The sequence below is a fragment of the Triturus cristatus genome, chromosome 11 (assembly GCF_964204655.1).
Source record: "Triturus cristatus chromosome 11, aTriCri1.1, whole genome shotgun sequence".
Classification (NCBI taxonomy): Eukaryota; Metazoa; Chordata; class Amphibia; order Caudata; family Salamandridae; genus Triturus; species Triturus cristatus.
In genome coordinates, this window is record NC_140594.1 from 29,250,546 (window position 1) to 29,270,144 (window position 19,599).

Genomic DNA, 19,599 nt, shown 5'->3' on the forward strand with positions numbered 1-19,599 from the left:
AATGCGCCATGTACAATAAACCGTGTAATAAAGCAATAAACTTGTGTATAAGAGGCCAGGCCTCAGAGATGTGGGTAGAGCATCTCGAGAAGATTCCCTGTGGGTCTGATCTGATGTGTTCTCCTCCGGAGAGAATAAACCTTTGTTTCCTGCCTTCCAGTCTCCGGCGCCTGCCTCTTTGTTGGTTAATTTTCGAATGGTATAAGAGGCGATTACCGCCGGGCAATACTTGAAAGGTTATCGACTGCAACTGCCTCTACCATTTTTAACAGGCTAGCATCTTAGAGAGTGAGGCATTCAGGAACGGCTTTTATCCTACAGAGAGTGTGGCATTCAAGAGCGGCTAGCATCCTAGAGAGTGAGGCATTCAAGTGAGGCTAGCAACCTAGAGAGTGTGGCATTCAGGAACGGCTAGCATCCTAGAGAGTGTGGCATTCAAGAGCGGCTAGCATCCTAGAGAGTGTGGCATTCAAGAGCGGCTAGCATCCTAGAGAGTGAGGCATTCAAGTGAGGCTAGAAACCTAGAGAGTGTGGCATTCAAGAGAGGCTAGCATCCTAGAGAGAGTGGCATTCATGAGAGGCTAGCATCCTAGAGAGTGAGGCATTCAGGAACGGCTATTATCCTACAGAGAGTGTGGCATTCAAGAGAGGCTAGCATCCTAGAGAGAGTGGCATTCATGAGAGGCTAGCATCCTAGAGAGAGTGTGGCATTCAAGAGAGGCTAGCATCCTAGAGAGTGTGGCATTCAAGAGAGGCTAGCATCCTAGAGAGTGAGGCATTCAGGAACGGCTAGCATCCTAGAGAGTGTGGCATTCAAGAGAGGCTAGCATCCTAGAGAGTGTGGCATTCAAGAGAGGCTAGCATCCTAGAGAGTGTGGCATTCAAGAGAGGCTAGCATCCTAGAGAGTGTGGCATTCAAGAGCGGCTAGCATCCTATAGAGTGAGGCATTAAAGGGAGGCTAGCATCCTAGAGAGTGTGGCATTCAAGGGAGGCTAGCATCCTAGAGAGTGTGGCATTCAAGGGAGGCTAGCATTCAAGAGAGGCTAGCATCCTAGAGAGTGTGGCTTTCAAGAGCAGCTAGTATCCTAGAGAGAGTTTGGCATTCAAGAGAGACTAGCATCCTAGAGAGTGTGGCATTCAAGAGCGGCTAGTATCCTAGAGAGAGTGGCATTCAAGAGAGACTAGCATCCTAGAGAGTGTGGCATTCAAGAGCGGCTATTATCCTAGAGAGTGTAGCATTCAAGAGAGGCTAGCATCCTAGAGAGTGTGGCTTTCAAGAGCGGCTAGTATCCTAGAGAGAATATGGCATTCAAGAGAGACTAGCATCCTAGAAAGTGTGGCATTCAAGAGCGGCTAGTATCCTAGAGAGAGTGGCATTCAAGAGAGACTAGCATCCTTGAGATTGTGGCATTCAAGAGAGGCTAGCATCCTTGAGATTGAGGCATTCAAGAGAGGCTAACCTCCTTGAGATTGTGGCATTCAAGAGAGGCTAGTATCCTATAGAGAGTGTTCCATTGAAGAGAGGCTAGTATCCTAGAGAGTGTGGCATTCAAAAGAGGCTGCTATCCAAGAGAGGCTAGAGAGTGTGGCATTCAAGAGAGGCTAGCATCCTAGAGTGTGTGGCAATTAAGAGTGGCTAGTAGCCTAGAGAGTGTGGCAATGAAGAGCGGCTAGCATCCTAAAGAGTGTGGCATTCAAGTTAGGCTAGCAAGCTAAAGAGTGTGGAATTCAAGAGCGGCTAGTATCCTAGAGAGTGTGGCATTCAAGAGAGGCTAGCATCCTAATGAGTGTGGAATTCAAGAGAGAGTGCCATCCATTTGAAGCTAGCATCCTAGAGACTGTGGCATTCAAGAGAGGCTAGTATCCTAGAGAGTGTGGCATTCAAGAGAGGCTAGTATCCCAGAGAGTGTGGCATTCAAGAGAGAGTGCTATCCAAGAGAGCCTAGCATCCTAGAGATTGTGGCATTCAAGGGAGGGTAGTATCCTACAGAGTGTGGCGTTCAAGAGAGTGTGCCATCCAAGAGAGGCTAGCATCCTAGAGATTGTGGCATTCAAGAGACGCTAGTATCCTAGAGAGTGTGGAATTCAAGAGAGGGTGCTATCCAAGAAAGGCTAGTATTTTAGTGAGTGTAGCATTCAAGAGAGGGTGCCATCCAAGAGAGGCTAGCATCCTAGAGAGTGTGGCATTCAAGAGAGGGTGCTATCCAAGAGAGGATGGCATCCAAGCACCGACTCTGGAATGGGTCAGATCACTCCTTTTGCAGCTGAATATAGTCACTGAGGCTGGCATCCCTCAGAGGGTGGCATCCAAGAAAGGCTGGCATCCAAGTGTTGTTGGCATCGAGGCGAGGCTGGAATCCAGGAGAAGGTGGCATCCAGAAGAAGCTGGCATCCAAGAGAGGCTGTATTCCATGCTGCAGCTCAGGAATAATTTAGATAATTTCTCTTAGATTTGGAATTGTCCCCGAGGCTGGCATCCAAGAAAGGCTGGCATCCAAGAGTGGGTGACGTCCAACCCGTGGCTTTGGGATGTTCATATTCCTCCTGTTGGACTGATAAAGGTCTCTGCGGCTGGCATCCATGAGGGGCTGGCATCAGGAGTGTATGTGATTAAAATACATTAAATCCAAGAAAAGCTGGCATCCGAGAGAGGCTGGCATTGAACCCGTGGATGTGGGATTGCTCATATAACTCCTTTTGGACTGTTAGTAGTCCAAATGGAGGGCTTCTCTCCTGCATGAAGTTTGCCTGCTGTGTGAGTCTCTCTATGGATTGTCACTAGGCCTGGTACTCTCTTATCTATCTTCTACCCAAGAGCCTGACTCCTCTCGTCAGATGGTAAAAATTATTAGTAATTGTGATGAAGCCAGGATGCTCCTCAGATAGACAGCAAGCAAACCTGCATCATCTCCTCTTCGGGAGTAGACGGTGGCCATCAAGTACTGGACAATATGCAAGGATTGGAAGTGACCACCCATTAACTGGTGGTGATATTCTATGGGAGAGTGAAGACCTTCAGAAGCGGGACTTCATGTTTTCAGGAGTGTACCTTCAGATGTGGACCTTAAGATGTGGACCTTAAGAGTGGACCTTAGAAGTGGACCTTCAGATGTGGACCTTCAGATGTGGACCTTCAGAAGTGTGCCTTCAGAAGTGGACCTAAGAAGTGGGCCTTCAGAAGTGGACCTAAGGAGTGTGGGCCTTTAGAAGACAGCCTTCAGGAGTGGACTTTCAGAAGTGGGCCTTCAGAAGCGGACCTTCATGTTTTCAGGTGTGGACCTTCAGATGTCGACCTTCAGAAGTGGACCTTAGAAATGGGCCTTCAGAAGTGGGCCTTCAGAAGTGGACCTAAGAAGCGGGCCTTCCGAAGCGGGCCTTCAGAAGCAGGCCTCCAGAAGCGGGCCTCCAGAAGTGGGCCTCCAGAAGTGGACCTTCAGAAGTGGACCTCCAGAAGTGGACCTTAAGAAGTGGACCTCCAGAAGTGGACCTTAAGAAGTGGACCTTAAGAAGTGGGCCTTCAGAAGTGGACCTTCAGAAGCGGGCCTTCAGATGTGGGCCTTCAGATGTGGGCCTTCAGATGTGGGCCTTAGAAGTGGACCTCAGAAGTGGGCCTTCAGAAGTGGACCTTAGAAGTGGACCATAGAAGTGGGCCTTAGAAGCGGACCCTCAGGAGTGGACTTTCAGGATTGGACCTTCAGGAGTGGGCCTTCCGGAGTGGGCCTTCAGGAGTGGGCCTTCAGGAGTGGGCCTTCAGGAGTGGGCCTTCAGGAGTGGGCCTTCGGAAGTTGACCGTCATATTTTCAGAAGCGAGCCTTCATGTTTTTCGACGCAGCCCTTCAGAAGCGGACCTTCATGTTTTCAGGAGTGGACCTTCAGAAGTGGACCTTAGGAATGGTCCTTCAGAAGTGGGCCTACAGAAGCTGGCCTTCAGGAGTGGACCTTCAGAAGTTGACATTTCGAAGTGGGCCTTCAGAAATGGACCTTCAGAAGTAGACCTTCAGAAGTGGACCTTAGAAACGGGCCTTCAGAAGTGGACCTTCAGAAGTGGGCCTTCACAATTGGGCCTTAAGAAGTGGGCTTTCAGGAGTCAACCTTCAGAAGTGGACCTTCACATTAAGGCCTTCAGAAGTGGGCCTTCAGGAGTGGACCTTCAGGAGTGGGCCTTCACAATTGGGCCTTCAGAAGCGGGCTTTCAGGAGTCAACCTTCAGAAGTGGACCTTTACATTTGGGCCTTCAGAAGTGGTTCTTCAGGGGTGGACCTTCATTGAGTGCACCTTCAGAGTGGACCTTCAGAAGTGGACCTTCAGAAGTGGACCTTCAGAAGTGTGCCTTCAGAAGTGGGCCTTCAGAAGTGGGCCTTCAGGAGCAGGCCTTCAGGTGCGGGCCTTCAGGTGCGGGCCTTCAGGTGCGGGCCTTCAGGAGCGGGCCTTCAGGTGCGGGCCTTCAGGTGCGGGCCTTCAGGTGCGGGCCTTCAGGTGCGGGCCTTCAGAAGCGGGCCTTCAGAAGCGGGCCTTCAGAAGCGGGCCTTCGTGTATTCAGGAGTTGATCTTCAGATGTGGACCTTCAGATGGGGAACTTCAGATGTGGAACTTCAGAAGTGGGCTTTCAGAAGTGGGCTTTCAGAAGTGGACCTTAGGAGTGGGCCTTCAGAAGTGGACTAAGAAGGGGGCCTTCAGAAGTGGGCCGTCAGAAGTGGACCTAAGAAGTGGGCCTTCAGAAGCAGGCCTTCATGTTTTCAGGAGTGGACCTTCAGATGTGGACCTTCAGATGTGGACCTTCAGAAGTGGACCTTCAGAAGACGACCTTAGGAGTGGGCCTTCAGAAACGGGCGTTCAGGAGAGGACCTTAGAAGTGGACCTTCAGAAACGGGCTTTCAGAAGTGGGCCTTCAGAAGTGGACCTTCAGAAGTGGACCTTCAGAAGTGGACCTTCAGAAGTGGACCTTCAGAAGTGGACCTTCAGAAGTGGGCCTTCAGAAGTGGACCTTCAGAAGTGGGCCTTCAGAAGCGGGCCTTCAGAAGCGGACCTAAGAAGCGGGCCTTCCGAAGCGGGCCTTCAGAAGCGGGCCTCCAGAAGCGGGCCTCCAGAAGCGGGCCTCCAGAAGTGGGCCTCCAGAAGTGGGCCTTCAGAAGCGGGCCTTCAGAAGCGGGCCTTCAGAAGTGGACCTTCAGAAGTGGACCTCCAGAAGTGGACCTTAAGAAGCGGACCTTAAGAAGTGGGCCTTCAGAAGTGGACCTTCAGAAGCGGGCCTTCAGATGTGGGCCTTCAGATGTGGGCCTTCAGATGTGGGCCTTAGAAGTGGACCTCAGAAGTGGGCCTTCAGAAGTGGACCTTAGAAGTGGACCATAGAAGTGGGCCTTAGAAGCGGACCCTCAGGAGTGGACTTTCAGGATTGGACCTTCAGGAGTGGGCCTTCCGGAGTGGGCCTTCAGGAGTGGGCCTTCAGGAGTGGGCCTTCAGGAGTGGGCCTTCAGGAGTGGGCCTTCAGGAGTGGGCCTTCAGGAGTGGGCCTTCGGAAGTTGACCGTCATATTTTCAGAAGCGAGCCTTCATGTTTTTCGACGCAGCCCTTCAGAAGCGGACCTTCATGTTTTCAGGAGTGGACCTTCAGAAGTGGACCTTAGGAATGGTCCTTCAGAAGTGGACCTTCAGAAGTGGGCCTTCACAATTGGGCCTTAAGAAGTGGGCTTTCAGGAGTCAACCTTCAGAAGTGGACCTTCACATTAAGGCCTTCAGAAGTGGGCCTTCAGAAGTTGACATTTCGAAGTGGGCCTTCAGAAATGGACCTTCAGAAGTAGACCTTCAGAAGTGGACCTTAGAAACGGGCCTTCAGAAGTGGACCTTCAGAAGTGGGCCTTCACAATTGGGCCTTAAGAAGTGGGCTTTCAGGAGTCAACCTTCAGAAGTGGACCTTCACATTAAGGCCTTCAGAAGTGGGCCTTCAGGAGTGGACCTTCAGGAGTGGGCCTTCACAATTGGGCCTTCAGAAGCGGGCTTTCAGGAGTCAACCTTCAGAAGTGGACCTTTACATTTGGGCCTTCAGAAGTGGTTCTTCAGGGGTGGACCTTCATTGAGTGCACCTTCAGAGTGGACCTTCAGAAGTGGACCTTCAGAAGTGTGCCTTCAGAAGTGGGCCTTCAGAAGTGGGCCTTCAGGAGCGGGCCTTCAGGTGCGGGCCTTCAGGTGCGGGCCTTCAGGTGCGGGCCTTCAGGAGCGGGCCTTCAGGTGCGGGCCTTCAGGTGCGGGCCTTCAGGTGCGGGCCTTCAGGTGCGGGCCTTCAGAAGCGGGCTTTCAGAAGCGGGCCTTCGTGTATTCAGGAGTTGATCTTCAGATGTGGACCTTCAGATGTGGAACTTCAGATGTGGAACTTCAGAAGTGGGCTTTCAGAAGTGGGCTTTCAGAAGTGGGCTTTCAGAAGTGGGCTTTCAGAAGTGGACCTTAGGAGTGGGCCTTCAGAAGTGGACTAAGAAGGGGGCCTTCAGAAGTGGGCCGTCAGAAGTGGACCTAAGAAGTGGGCCTTCAGAAGCAGGCCTTCATGTTTTCAGGAGTGGACCTTCAGATGTGGACCTTCAGAAGTGGACCTTCAGAAGTGGACCCTAGGAGTGGGCCTTCAGAAGTGGGCTTTCAGAAGACGACCTTAGGAGTGGGCCTTCAGAAACGGGCGTTCAGGAGAGGACCTTAGAAGCGGACCTTAGAAGTGGGCCTTCAGAAGTGGGCCTTCAGAAGTGGGCCTTCAGAAGTGGACCTTCAGAAACGGGCTTTCAGAAGTGGACCTTCAGAAGTGGACCTTCAGAAGTGGACCTTCAGAAGTGGACCTTCAGAAGTGGACCTTCAGAAGTGGACCTTCAGAAGTGGGCCTTCAGAAGTGGGCCTTCAGAAGTGGACCTAAGAAGCGGGCCTTCCGAAGCGGGCCTTCAGAAGCGGGCCTCCAGAAGCGGGCCTCCAGAAGCGGGCCTCCAGAAGTGGGCCTTCAGAAGCGGGCCTTCAGAAGCGGGCCTTCAGAAGTGGGCACTCAGAAGTGGGCCCTCAGAAGTGGACCCTAGGACTGGGCCTTCAGAATCGGACCTTCAGAAGCGGGCCTTCATGTTTTCAGAAGCAGACCTTCATGTTTTCAGAAGCGGGTCTTCAGAAGCGGACCTTCATGTTTTCAGGAGTGGGCCTTCAGAAGTGGACCTTAGGAATGGGCCTTCAAAAGTGGGCCTTCAGAAGCGGGCCTTCCGAAGTGGACCTAAGAAGTGGGCCTTCAGACGCGGGCCTTCAGAAGTTGGCCTTCAGAAGTGGACTTTCAGAAGTGGACCTACAGAAGTGGGCCTGCAGAAGTGGACCTTTGGAGTGGGCCTTCAGAAGAGGGCCTCCAGAAGCGGACCGTCATGTTTTCAGAAGTGGGCCTTCAGAAGCGGCCCTTCATGTTTCCAGAAGCGGGCCTTCAGAAGCTGACCTTCATTTTTTCAGGAGTGGACCTTCAGAAGTGGACCATAGGAATGGGCCTTCACAATTGGGCCTTCAGGAGTGGGCCTTCAGGGGTGCACCTTCAGAAGTGGACCTTCAGAAGTGGACTTTCAGAAGAGAGCCTTCATGTTTTCAGGAGTGGACCTTCAGATGTGGACCTTCAAAAGTGGATCCTCAGAGGGGTTTTCAGAAGTGGACCTTAGGAGTGGGCCTTCAGAAGTGGGCTTTCAGAAGACGACTTTAGGAGTGGCCTTCAGAAGCGGACCTTCAGGAGTGGACCTTAGAAGCAGACCTTAGAAGTGGGCCTTTAGAAGTGGGCCTTCAGAAGTGGGCCTTCAGAAGTGGACCTTCAGAAACGGGCTTTCAGGAGTGGACCTTCAGAAGTGGGCCTTCAGAAGTGGACCTTCAGAAGTGGACCTTCAGAAGTGGACCTTCAGAAGTGGACCTTCAGAAGTGGACCTTCAGAAGTGGACCTTAAGAAGTGGGCCTTCAGAAGTGGACCTTCAGAAGCGGGCCTTCAGATGTGGGCCTTCAGATGTGGGCCTTCAGATGTGGGCCTTAGAAGTGGACCTCAGAAGTGGGCCTTCAGAAGTGGACCTTAGAAGTGGACCATAGAAGTGGGCCTTAGAAGCGGACCCTCAGGAGTGGACTTTCAGGATTGGACCTTCAGGAGTGGGCCTTCCGGAGTGGGCCTTCAGGAGTGGGCCTTCAGGAGTGGGCCTTCAGGAGTGGGCCTTCAGGAGTGGGCCTTCAGGAGTGGGCCTTCAGGAGTGGGCCTTCGGAAGTTGACCGTCATATTTTCAGAAGCGAGCCTTCATGTTTTTCGAAGCAGCCCTTCAGAAGCAGACCTTCATGTTTTCAGGAGTGGACCTTCAGAAGTGGACCTTAGGAATGGTCCTTCAGAAGTGGGCCTACAGAAGCTGGCCTTCAGGAGTGGACCTTCAGAAGTTGACATTTCGAAGTGGGCCTTCAGAAATGGACCTTCAGAAGTAGACCTTCAGAAGTGGACCTTAGAAACGGGCCTTCAGAAGTGGACCTTCAGAAGTGGGCCTTCACAATTGGGCCTTAAGAAGTGGGCTTTCAGGAGTCAACCTTCAGAAGTGGACCTTCACATTAAGGCCTTCAGAAGTGGGCCTTCAGGAGTGGATCTTCAGGAGTGGGCCTTCACAATTGGGCCTTCAGAAGCGGGCTTTCAGGAGTCAACCTTCAGAAGTGGACCTTTACATTTGGGCCTTCAGAAGTGGTTCTTCAGGGGTGGACCTTCATTGAGTGCACCTTCAGAGTGGACCTTAAGAAGTGGACCTTCAGAAGTGGACCTTCAGAAGTGGACCTTCAGAAGTGGGCCTTCAGAAGTGGGCCTTCAGGTGCGGGCCTTCAGGTGCGGGCCTTCAGGTGCGGGCCTTCAGGTGCGGGCCTTCAGGTGCGGGCCTTCAGAAGCGGGCCTTCAGAAGCGGGCCTTCATGTATTCAGGAGTTGATCTCCAGATGTGGACCTTCAGATGTGGAACTTCAGATGTGGAACTTCAGAAGTGGGCTTTCAGAAGTGGACCTTAGGAGTGGGCCTTCAGAAGTGGACTAAGAAGGGGGCCTTCAGAAGTGGGCCGTCAGAAGTGCGCCTCCAGAAGTGGACCTAAGAAGTGGGCCTTCAGAAGCAGGCCTTCATGTTTTCAGGAGTGGACCTTCAGATGTGGACCTTCAGAAGTGGACCTTCAGAAGTGGACCCTAGGAGTGGGCCTTCAGAAGTGGGCTTTCAGAAGACGACCTTAGGAGTGGGCCTTCAGAAACGGGCGTTCAGGAGAGGACCTTAGAAGCGGACCTTAGAAGTGGGCCTTCAGAAGTGGGCCTTCAGAAGTGGACCTTCAGAAGTGGACCTTCAGAAGTGGGCCTTCAGAAGTGGGCCTTAAGAAGTGGGCCTTCAGAAGTGGACCTTCAGAAGTGGACCTTCAGAAGTGGACCTTCAGAAGTGGACCTTAGAAATGGACCTTAGAAGCGGTCCTTAGAAGCGGACATTCAGGAGTGGGCCTTCAGGAGTGGGTCTTCAGGAGTGGACCTTCAGGAGTCGACCTACAGGAGTGGACCTTAGAAGTGGACCTTCAGAAGTGAACCTTAGAAGTGGCCCTTCAGAAGTAGGCCTTCAGGAATGGACCTTAGAAGTGGACCTTAGAAGTAGGCTTTCAGAAGTGGACCTTCAGGCTTTCAGGACTGGAGGTTTGACAGGAGGATTTTACAAGTATGCTTTTTTCTGCAAACGTCATTTAAACTCACACAAAACAAGGAAACAAATTATTTTTTGAAGTTAGTAGAGTTCTCTGCAAAGTTCACATTGTCAGGCAGTGATATCCCTCATATTCACACACCTCTTGCAACTACCGAGCCCTTCTCACGAGCTTAGGGCATTGACCCAGTGTCTTCTATTAAGTTATGGTTGTTCCCAGTGGGTAACAATGAGTTGTGCTTAGGATCAAATCTTTGCAACATAAGGAGTTATTCATTTCAACTGCTCCATTCTTGCGGTGCACTGAAGAAGTTACCGGTTGAAATAAATACACTCAGCTGCTTGTTGTTCTTCATAGATGGGAGAACTTGCATGACGCATTGTAACTTCAACCAGACCCTGAACCACCTTCAAGGAGGCCTAGGTGCCCATCCATTTCCTCTGTTCCTTGGTTACTTTGTTGGGTAAGTGCCCATCCATTTCCTCTGCCCCATGGCACCCACTGGGAATGTGCCCATCCAATTCCTCTGTCCTTTTGTGACCTTGTTGGGTAAGTGCCCATCCCTTTCCTCTGCCCCATGGCTCCCACTGGGCATAGGTGTCTTTTTTCAACCTAGTGGAGTTAGTGCCCACCCATCTCTTCTGTGCATTGGTGACCTACTTGGGTAAGTGGTCATCTCCTTTCTCTGCCCCATTGCACCCATGTTTGCATAGGTGCCTCTCACTTTCCTCTGTCCAATGGTGCCCATGTGGATAAGTGCCATTTCCTATCCTCTGTCCCTTGGTGACCATGTGGGATAGGTGCCCTTGCTTCCCTCTGTCCCTAGCAATTCATGATGAGGTATATGTCCATCCATTTCTTTGTCCCCTGGTCCACATGGGCAATAAGTGTCAATTCATGTATTCTCTCCTTTGGCGCTCCTGGGGGCAGGTGCCCTGTTTATTTTTTTCTTCCCTTTAGCACCAATGGGGGCGAGATGTTTTTCCACTGACTATGTTCCTTTGCCCTCTTGGTGCATTTTCTTTGAATAAGCCTTTTGGTGAACAGTATGGAACAGGCTACCTGGTGGTACCCGTTCCTTGACGATGTCACAAGGTGCCCGTAGGAAAGCATATATATTCCTTGGACATTTCTCTTGGCATCCATGTGGAAAGGGGTCTGTTTCTTCTTGCCTGTGTCACTTAAGGACCATAGAAGGTGTCCATTCTGTTATATAACATAACATAACATAACATAACATGCATGTTCACCCAAGGGTATCTTGGCACTCATAACAGATGTTTATTGTTATCCAACTCAATGGTACTCATTTTATCGACCTCAGAAGAATGAAAGGCTGAGTGGACCCACCGCCATTTGAACCTCATCCTGTTTCCACACCCTCCACCTCCTACAAAAGACTTTCAACTGGATTTCCCTCGCACACAGAAATATCATCAGCCACGCCCTCATCAGCAGCAGACTGGACTACAGCAATGGTCTCTATGCTGGGATCAACAAGAACCTATCCTGCACACTTCAGAACGTCCAGATCGCTGCCGCCAGACTAGTGCTCAACCTACTGCGCCACTGTCACATCTCCCAAGAGAATCACTTTTAACCTTCTCACCTAGGCCCGCAAGGCCCTCCATAACAGCGGACCTGCCTACATGAACCAGCGCCTCTCTTTCCACGCACCCCAAAGATCCCTCCACTCAGCCCATCTCTCCCTTGCGACTGTACCGCGCATCAAGAAGACCAGAACAGGAGGACGCTCCTTCTCCTTCCTCGCGTCCAAGGCATGGAATACCCTCCCTCTCCACCTCCGCCAGACTCCAACTCTGTCCAAGTTCCTGAAGGAGCTCAAGACCTGGCTCTTCGACAAATCAGCGTAACCCCCCAGAGTGGCGCCCCTCCCTCCCACCCCCCCAGCACCTTGAGACCCTTTCGGGTGAGTAGTTGCCGTTAACAAACCCCTTGATTGATTGATTGATTGAACACAGGCCCCTACAGTGGACGCATTAGTCCACTGAGCCACCAGAACCGGCCGTAGCTTTCACGGAGCAAAGTCCAGTCCCTTGACTAGGTCACTTGGTGCCCACAGAGAGAGAAGCCTGGTCCCACCCATGGGAAAAGGTGCTCATTCCTTCACTATGTTATTGGGTGCCCATCCCTTGACTGTGCCCTTTGGTACCCAGAGAGGAGACTGCCTGTCCCTTGACCATGTCTCTTGCCTCCCCCCAGACTAGATGCTCTCACCTTGACACCCCAATGCCAGGGGAGGTCTTACCTGCTCATACTGCAGGGCTCGGTGTGAGAGGCTGGCATACTGCAGGCTCAGACGGTCCTTCTCCTGTGCGGTTTCCTTCAGTTCATGGTCCTGGAAGAGACCAGAGAGTTGATGAGAAGTCAGACATTGATGTAACTGTCATATCACGGCTTCTAACTAATAATGCAACTTTATCCCTCGCACCAACCCCCACCCCCCTCCCGCCACCCATGTCTCTACTGGTGCCTTGCACCCTATTTCCACTATTCTATGGGTTGCTACTGACATTGACATGCCAACGTGTCCCTCGATCACCCCGGCATCTTGTTCTGCCCACTGTGGCAGATCAGTTCATACAGCCACCACCTCATGTCTTTCCCCTGCTGAATCTCTTGAGTGTGATTAACTCAATCGAGCTGCGCCAAGACATAAATGGCTTCTAGAAACATGGGGAGAGTGGGCGAGAATGGATATACACTAGATGTACTTACAGTTCTATATGTACAAATGGTTCAGATGTTCATAAATGTACTTATGGTTCTAGATGTACATACGATTCTAAATGTAAATACAGTTCTCAATGTACATACTGTTCTAGATGTACATGTAGATGTACTTACAATTCCAGATGTACATATGATTCTAGGTGTACACACAGTTCTAGATTTATATAAGATTCCAAATGTACATGTCAAGAATTCCTGTCATACGAGGGGAGGAAAACGGTAACCAGCGAAAACGGACTACATCTCCCAGGATGCTTAGCGGTTGAGAGGTTATGTAAACAGGAGAGCTGTTACATAACTCAAGGGAAACACGCCCTTATGTAAACAGGAGAGCTGTTACATAACTCAAGGGAAACACGCCCTTATGTAAACAGGAGAGCTGTTACATAACTCAAGGGAAACACGCCCTTATGTAAACAGGAGAGCTGTTACATAACTCAAGGAAAACACGCCCTATAAAGGGAGGAACCGGGAGGTACAAGGCTGTCGGATATTGTGTTTACACCGACGTACCTGCTTCGTGAAGAGCAGTGTTCCGGAGTGGTGCTCCAGTAAGGCAAGAACGGAGGTAGGTCGAGTCGTTACTCCCTGGGCCGTGTCTTGCCCCATCGTCACCTGTGAAGGACCCGGAAGCTCTACCGGTCAACCATTGAGCTTCGCTTTTTGACTCGGCTGAGTCCAAGCGCAGTGGCGCTTTTGCTGGTTGGAGTCGTAACTCCCAGCCCGACCAGAGACACAGGGACTGCCAGCTGTAACGCACACCAGGCGGTGTTTGCCGCGTTACAGACTCGGAAGTCCACAGGATCGATCGAGCGGCTGCTCTCGGTTCAGTCTTCTTGCTTGTGATTGGGGTATCGGTGACGCATCACCAGGAGGTGACTCCGCGTCCCGGTGCAGTCTGAGGAAGAGGTTGAGCGGCTGCTCCCTTCAGGTAGAGACCCCGGCTGGGTGTTTCCCTGACTCCTCGATTCTCCCCAACACTCTTCGTGCCCCTCACAGCCTACCGATTGGCATTGTCGGCCATTTCATTTCTGCCCTCTGTTGGCATACGCCGGGATCGGCGTATATGCAGAGGACGGTTAGGACCATCCGTGCTGTGGGCTGGTAACGTACTTAGCCTGGAGGATTCCAGTGACTATAACTTTTGTTTGTTCTTTGTATTTTATTTGCCTTCATTAAAAGAACTAACCCTTCACAAGTGGTTGCGTCCTCATTGTCGTGTCTGTTAAACGATCCTGAGACGTTCAGGGCGTTACAAAATATCCGACCTTAATAACACTAACTGTCTCCCGGTCGATAACAGACATGGCAACACTTGATGATGTGCTGGCTGCTTTAGCGGCCATGCAAGTTGAAGTGGCTGCCTCTAGGCAAGAAACAGCCGATGCAAAAGCCAGACTGGATGCTATCCAATTGGACCCGCTCACGCCCAGCACCTCCCTCACGAACCAGACCCCTGCGGTAGTAGTGGAAATGCCGGTAGCCATCCCCTTGGCAACACCAGAGAGGTACAGTGGGGATCCTAACACAGTGCAGGTATTCCTCACACAAGTGGCGCTACATTTATCGTGCAAACCAAAGGCGTTCCCCACGAGTCAGGCTCGTGTGGCTTTCCTTATATCCTATTTGGCTGGAAACGCGGCACAATGGGCCGTACCTCTGGTGAGCAGGGACGACCCCCTCTTATGTGATTGGGGTGCTTTTCGCGAGGAATTCCTGAAGGTATTCGACAGAAGGGCTGACTCGTACACGGCGGACCGTGAAATGCTTGAGTTGAGACAGGGATCCAACGACCTGGTGCAGTATCTCAACGCGTTCCGAAGGCTGGTTGCGGAAACCAAGTGGCCTGTTGCTAAACAGACGGCGCTCTTCCATCAAGGGCTGTGCGATGAGCTCAAGGACGCCGTGGCTCATATTGACCCTCAACCCAAGACATGTGAGGGCCTTATCAACCTGGTATTACGGCTGGAACATAGGCTAAGTGAAAGAAAGGGGGATCATGGGAGAAAAGGAAAATCCCTTCCATCCTATGTGACGGTGGGAAGTCCTGAAACTTCCACCGCATCCATGGGAGAACCCATGGACATCAGCGCAATACGAGCGAGCCTCACAGCCACGGAGAAAGAGTCACGCCGTAAACAAGGATTGTGCCTATATTGTGGCAAAAAAGGCCACTACGTACGTGAATGCCCTGCCAAACCGAAGACGTCACGTTATCGGGCCAACCGGTCGGTAACAGCCGTGGTGGACATACCGGCGGAAAACTAGAGGACTCCAAGACCAGAGAAGGGGCATCTCGGAGTCACTCATCCATCCCTTCACTTTCCAACTCGGTCACTAAGGGACAACGACACCTGTTTATCACGGTGCACGTGGGAGTGCATGACCAGTGGATACCCGTTGTGGCCATGGTGGATTCAGGGGCCACTGGCATGTTTATGGACCACAACGAGGCATGCAGGCTAGGGCTAGTGCTTCTTCCCAAAGCAGTACCCGAAGACGTCTATGCGGTAGACGGAAGGCGATTGGTGACGGGGCCCATCGGACAGCACACGGGGGTCCTTCCGATGAGATATGGGAGGAACCATTTGGAACAAATCGATTTTAACATCATCCGAGCGCCCCAATATGGCGTCATATTGGGATTGCCGTGGCTACAGAAACACAACCCCTTTGTGGATTGGCCAACACATCGCATCGAAATGACGTCACCGTATTGCATCCTGCATTGTGGAATAAGAACGGAATCCCTTGACGCAGATGAGAGCGGGAGTCAGACGGTGGCTACAGCGGCAGAAAAAGATGTGGCTCTCCCCCAGGCTTATCACAGTTTTGAGGATGTATTTGATGAGGTGAAGGCGGAAGTGCTACCACCACATAGACAGTTTGACTGCCAGATCGACCTGGTGCCAGGGGCCAGCGTTCCCAGCGGCAGGCTGTATGCCCTGACGGAGCCTGAAAACGTGCATCTCCGGGGGTACCTGGATAAACTCCTCAAGCTAGGATTCATCCGCCCGTCCAAGTCTCCGGCCGCCTCGCCACTCTTCTTCATCCCGAAGGCTAATGGGGAGCTGAGAGCCTGTGTGGACTTTAGGGCATTGAATGCGATAACCATAAAAAATCGGTACCCCTTGCCTCTCATCAGTGTACTTCTGGAACAGGTCAAGAAAGCTCGTATCTACACCAAGTTGGATTTGAAAGGGGCATACCATCTGGTGCGCATGAGGGACGGAGACGAGTGGAAGACCGCCTTTAAGACCAGGTTCGGCCTTTTTGAGTACCTCGTCATGCCGTTCGGTCTGTGCAACGCCCCGGCAGCCTTTCAGTACTTTTTGAATGAGGTATTCAGAGAGGAGTTGGATATCTACGTGGTCGTATATATCGACGACATCCTCATCTATTCGTCCAGTGTGGAGGAGCACGTACACCACGTCAAAGCTGTGCTCCAAAAGCTGAGGGAAAACATGCTGTTTTGTAAACTCAGCAAGTGTGACTTCCACGTCACATCCGTGGAATTCCTCGGAGTGATGCTGAGTCCAGAGGGACAGGAGATGGCAGAACGAAAGATCAAGGCGGTGAAAGAATGGCCGGTGCCCCAAAGCGTGAAGGACGTCCAAAGTTTCATTGGCTTCGCCAACTTTTAAAGGCGGTTTATAGATGGATTTTCAGGAGTGGTGGCCCCAATCACACAGCTACTGAGGAAGTCCAAGGAGTTTGTCTGGTCCCCTGAAGCGAACAAAGCCTTTGAGGCCCTGAAAAGCGCCTTTGGTAAGGCGCCGGTGTTGGCTCACCCCGATCCGGATCTCCCCTACGTGGTGGAAGCGGACGCGTCGGATGTGGCGCTGGGGGCTATCTTGTCCCAACGCAACCACGACACAGGGGTGCTTCATCCCGTTGCGTACATGTCCCGCAAACTCAACGACGCCGAACGCAACTACCATATTGCGGAGAAGGAGCTTCTCGCAATCAAGGACGCCTTCACCGAATGGAGGCATTGGTTGATGGGGGCAAGACATGTGGTATCGGTGTACACGGACCATCGGAACCTACAGTTCATGACGGCCACTAGACACCTTTCTCCCAGGCAGCTGCGGTGGATGATCTTCTTTGCGGGGTTCAACTTCCGCATCACATATCGGCCGGGGACGGAAAACCGGAAGGCGGACGCCCTGTCCCGTCAATCTGCAGTTAAGGAACCATTGCCTGCAACCGAGCGTTCCATCATTTCCCCGAGGATGGTATTGGGGGTTATCCAACCGGATACTTTCCTGAGGGGAATAAAGAGAGGGATCAGGTCATTCGCATGGCGGAGGTGGCTCCTCAGTCACAGAGAATGGCAGCTGAAGGACGGGATACCCCTGAAGGGCAGGTGCCTATTGATACCCACGCCTAGGCTAAGGAAACAAGCATTCATCTGGTGCCATGACTCTCCATGCGCAGGTCATTTGGGCTTTGAAAAAACGGTGGCTAGCATGGGACGGCATTTCTGGTGGCCAACCATGAGAGTGGATGTCAGGAGGTGGGGACAGGAGTGTCCTACGTGTGCTACCATGAAGGCCGACCATGGCCGAACCCAAGGGCTCTTACATCCACTTCCGACCCCGGATAGACCATGGGATAGCATATCACTGGACTTCGTGGTGGGCCTACCGGTAGACCAGGGGATGACGGCAATACTGGTGGTGGTGGATTACTTGACGAAAATGGGGCACTTCATCCCCTGCAAGAGAGTCCCTACGGCCGGGGAATTGGCGTCACTACTCCTAAAGAATGTGGTACGACTGCATGGATTACCTGGGGTGATCGTGTCGGACCGGGGGTCGCAGTTTACTGCGCAATTCTGGAAGACTTGGTGCACAGCGCTGCATGTTAAGACCGCCCTGTCCACCAGCTACCACCCTCAAACGGACGGCCAAACCGAGCGACTGAACCAAACGCTCAAACAGTATCTGCGATGTTTTGTGGACCAGGGCAGGGAAGAATGGGTCGACTTGCTATGGGTTGCAGAGATAGCCTATAACAACGCCACTCACAGCTCCACACAGTCATCTCCGTTCTATAGCAACTATGGCCAACATCCCAGGTTCTTGCCATTTCTACATCCGTTCAGAGAGGACAGGATTCCCGCCACAGCGGACAGGGTGGCACACATAAAAGACATGTTGATGCGCTCAAGGGCTGTCCTAATAGAGGCCAAGAGAAGATACAAGGCTGCGGCAGATAGGAAGAGAAGGCCCGGGCCACTGTACCGCACTGGAGACTACGTCTGGATATCCACAAGAAACATGAGGTTTCGAAAGAACAGTGTGTTCCATCCCAAGTACATGGGCCCCTATCGAATTACCAAGTGTATGGGTCCCGTGAACGTGAAGGTGTGCTTGCCCCAGTCATTGCGGATACACCCTGTCTTTCATGTATCATTGCTCAAACCAGCACCCTCCAAGCCGTCTGGGACACCTAGGCCGGTATGCGTGGAGTCGGAGGTGGAGTATGAAGTGTCGGGCATACGGGCGTCCAAATGGCGCAGGGGGAAGCTGTGGTACCTGGTTGCGTGGAAAGGCTATGGCCCGGAGGAGCATTCATGGGAACCGGCTGAAGGGGTTCATGCTCCGCGCTTGGTCTCTTTGTTCCATCGGCGTTTTCCTGCCAGCGCTGGACCCGTGGGGAGACGCTGAGAGGGAGGATGTACTGTCAAGAATTCCTGTCATACGAGGGGAGGAAAACGGTAACCAGCGAAAACGGACTACATCTCCGAGGATGCTTAGCGGTTGAGAGGTTATGTAAACAGGAGAGCTGTTACATAACTCAAGGGAAACACGCCCTTATGTAAACAGGAGAGCTGTTACATAACTCAAGGGAAACACGCCCTTATGTAAACAGGAGAGCTGTTACATAACTCAAGGGAAACACGCCCTTATGTAAACAGGAGAGCTGTTACATAACTCAAGGGAAACACGCCCTTATGTAAACAGGAGAGCTGTTACATAACTCAAGGAAAACACGCCCTATAAAGGGAGGAACCGGGAGGTACAAGGCTGTCGGATATTGTGTTTACACCGACGTACCTGCTTCGTGAAGAGCAGTGTTCCGGAGTGGTGCTCCAGTAAGGCAAGAACGGAGGTAGGTCGAGTCGTTACTCCCTGGGCCGTGTCTTGCCCCATCGTCACCTGTGAAGGACCCGGAAGCTCTACCGGTCAACCATTGAGCTTCGCTTTTTGACTCGGCTGAGTCCAAGCGCAGTGGCGCTTTTGCTGGTTGGAGTCGTAACTCCCAGCCCGACCAGAGACACAGGGACTGCCAGCTGTAACGCACACCAGGCGGTGTTTGCCGCGTTACAGACTCGGAAGTCCACAGGATCGATCGAGCGGCTGCTCTCGGTTCAGTCTTCTTGCTTGTGATTGGGGTATCGGTGACGCATCACCAGGAGGTGACTCCGCGTCCCGGTGCAGTCTGAGGAAGAGGTTGAGCGGCTGCTCCCTTCAGGTAGAGACCCCGGCTGGGTGTTTCCCTGACTCCTCGATTCTCCCCAACACTCTTCGTGCCCCTCACAGCCTACCGATTGGCATTGTCGGCCATTTCATTTCTGCCCTCTGTTGGCATACGCCGGGATCGGCGTATATGCAGAGGACGGTTAGGACCATCCGTGCTGTGGGCTGGTAACGTACTTAGCCTGGAGGATTCCAGTGACTATAACTTTTGTTTGTTCTTTGTATTTTATTTGCCTTCATTAAAAGAACTAACCCTTCACAAGTGGTTGCGTCCTCATTGTCGTGTCTGTTAAACGATCCTGAGACGTTCAGGGCGTTACAGTACACACGATTCCTCATGTACATGCAATTATAGATATACATACAGCTCTACATGTACATACATTTTTAGAACGACTAGAAAGATCCCCACATCCATTGGTTGCAGATGTTCCCATAGTTAAAGATGTATATACAGTTCTAGAGGAACATATAGTTCTTGAGGTGTGTACACTTCTAGATGTATACTCACTTCTAGATGTGGATACACTTCTAGGTGTAAATACGATTTGTGATGTAAAAATGGTTCTAAATGAATGTATAGTTCTAGATATACATATGGTTCTAGATGTACATTCGGTTCAAGATATACATGTGGCTCTAGATGTACATACGGTTCAAGATATACATACAATTCTGAATGTACAAACGGTT

General features: G+C 51.7%; 1 protein-coding gene across 8 annotated transcripts in view; it reads right to left on the minus strand.

Annotated features, from left to right (window-relative positions):
• The window catches only part of RIMBP2 (RIMS binding protein 2), a 1,529,140-nt gene that overhangs the window by 611,277 nt on the left and 898,264 nt on the right, over window positions 1-19,599 (minus strand). For all 8 annotated transcript variants that reach the window (XM_085633657.1, XM_085633660.1, XM_085633661.1 and 5 more), the window contains exon 7: window positions 11,934-12,023. In XM_085633657.1, the coding sequence (XP_085489783.1) occupies window positions 11,934-12,023 (90 nt within the window). The remainder of the gene's footprint in view (window positions 1-11,933; window positions 12,024-19,599) is intronic.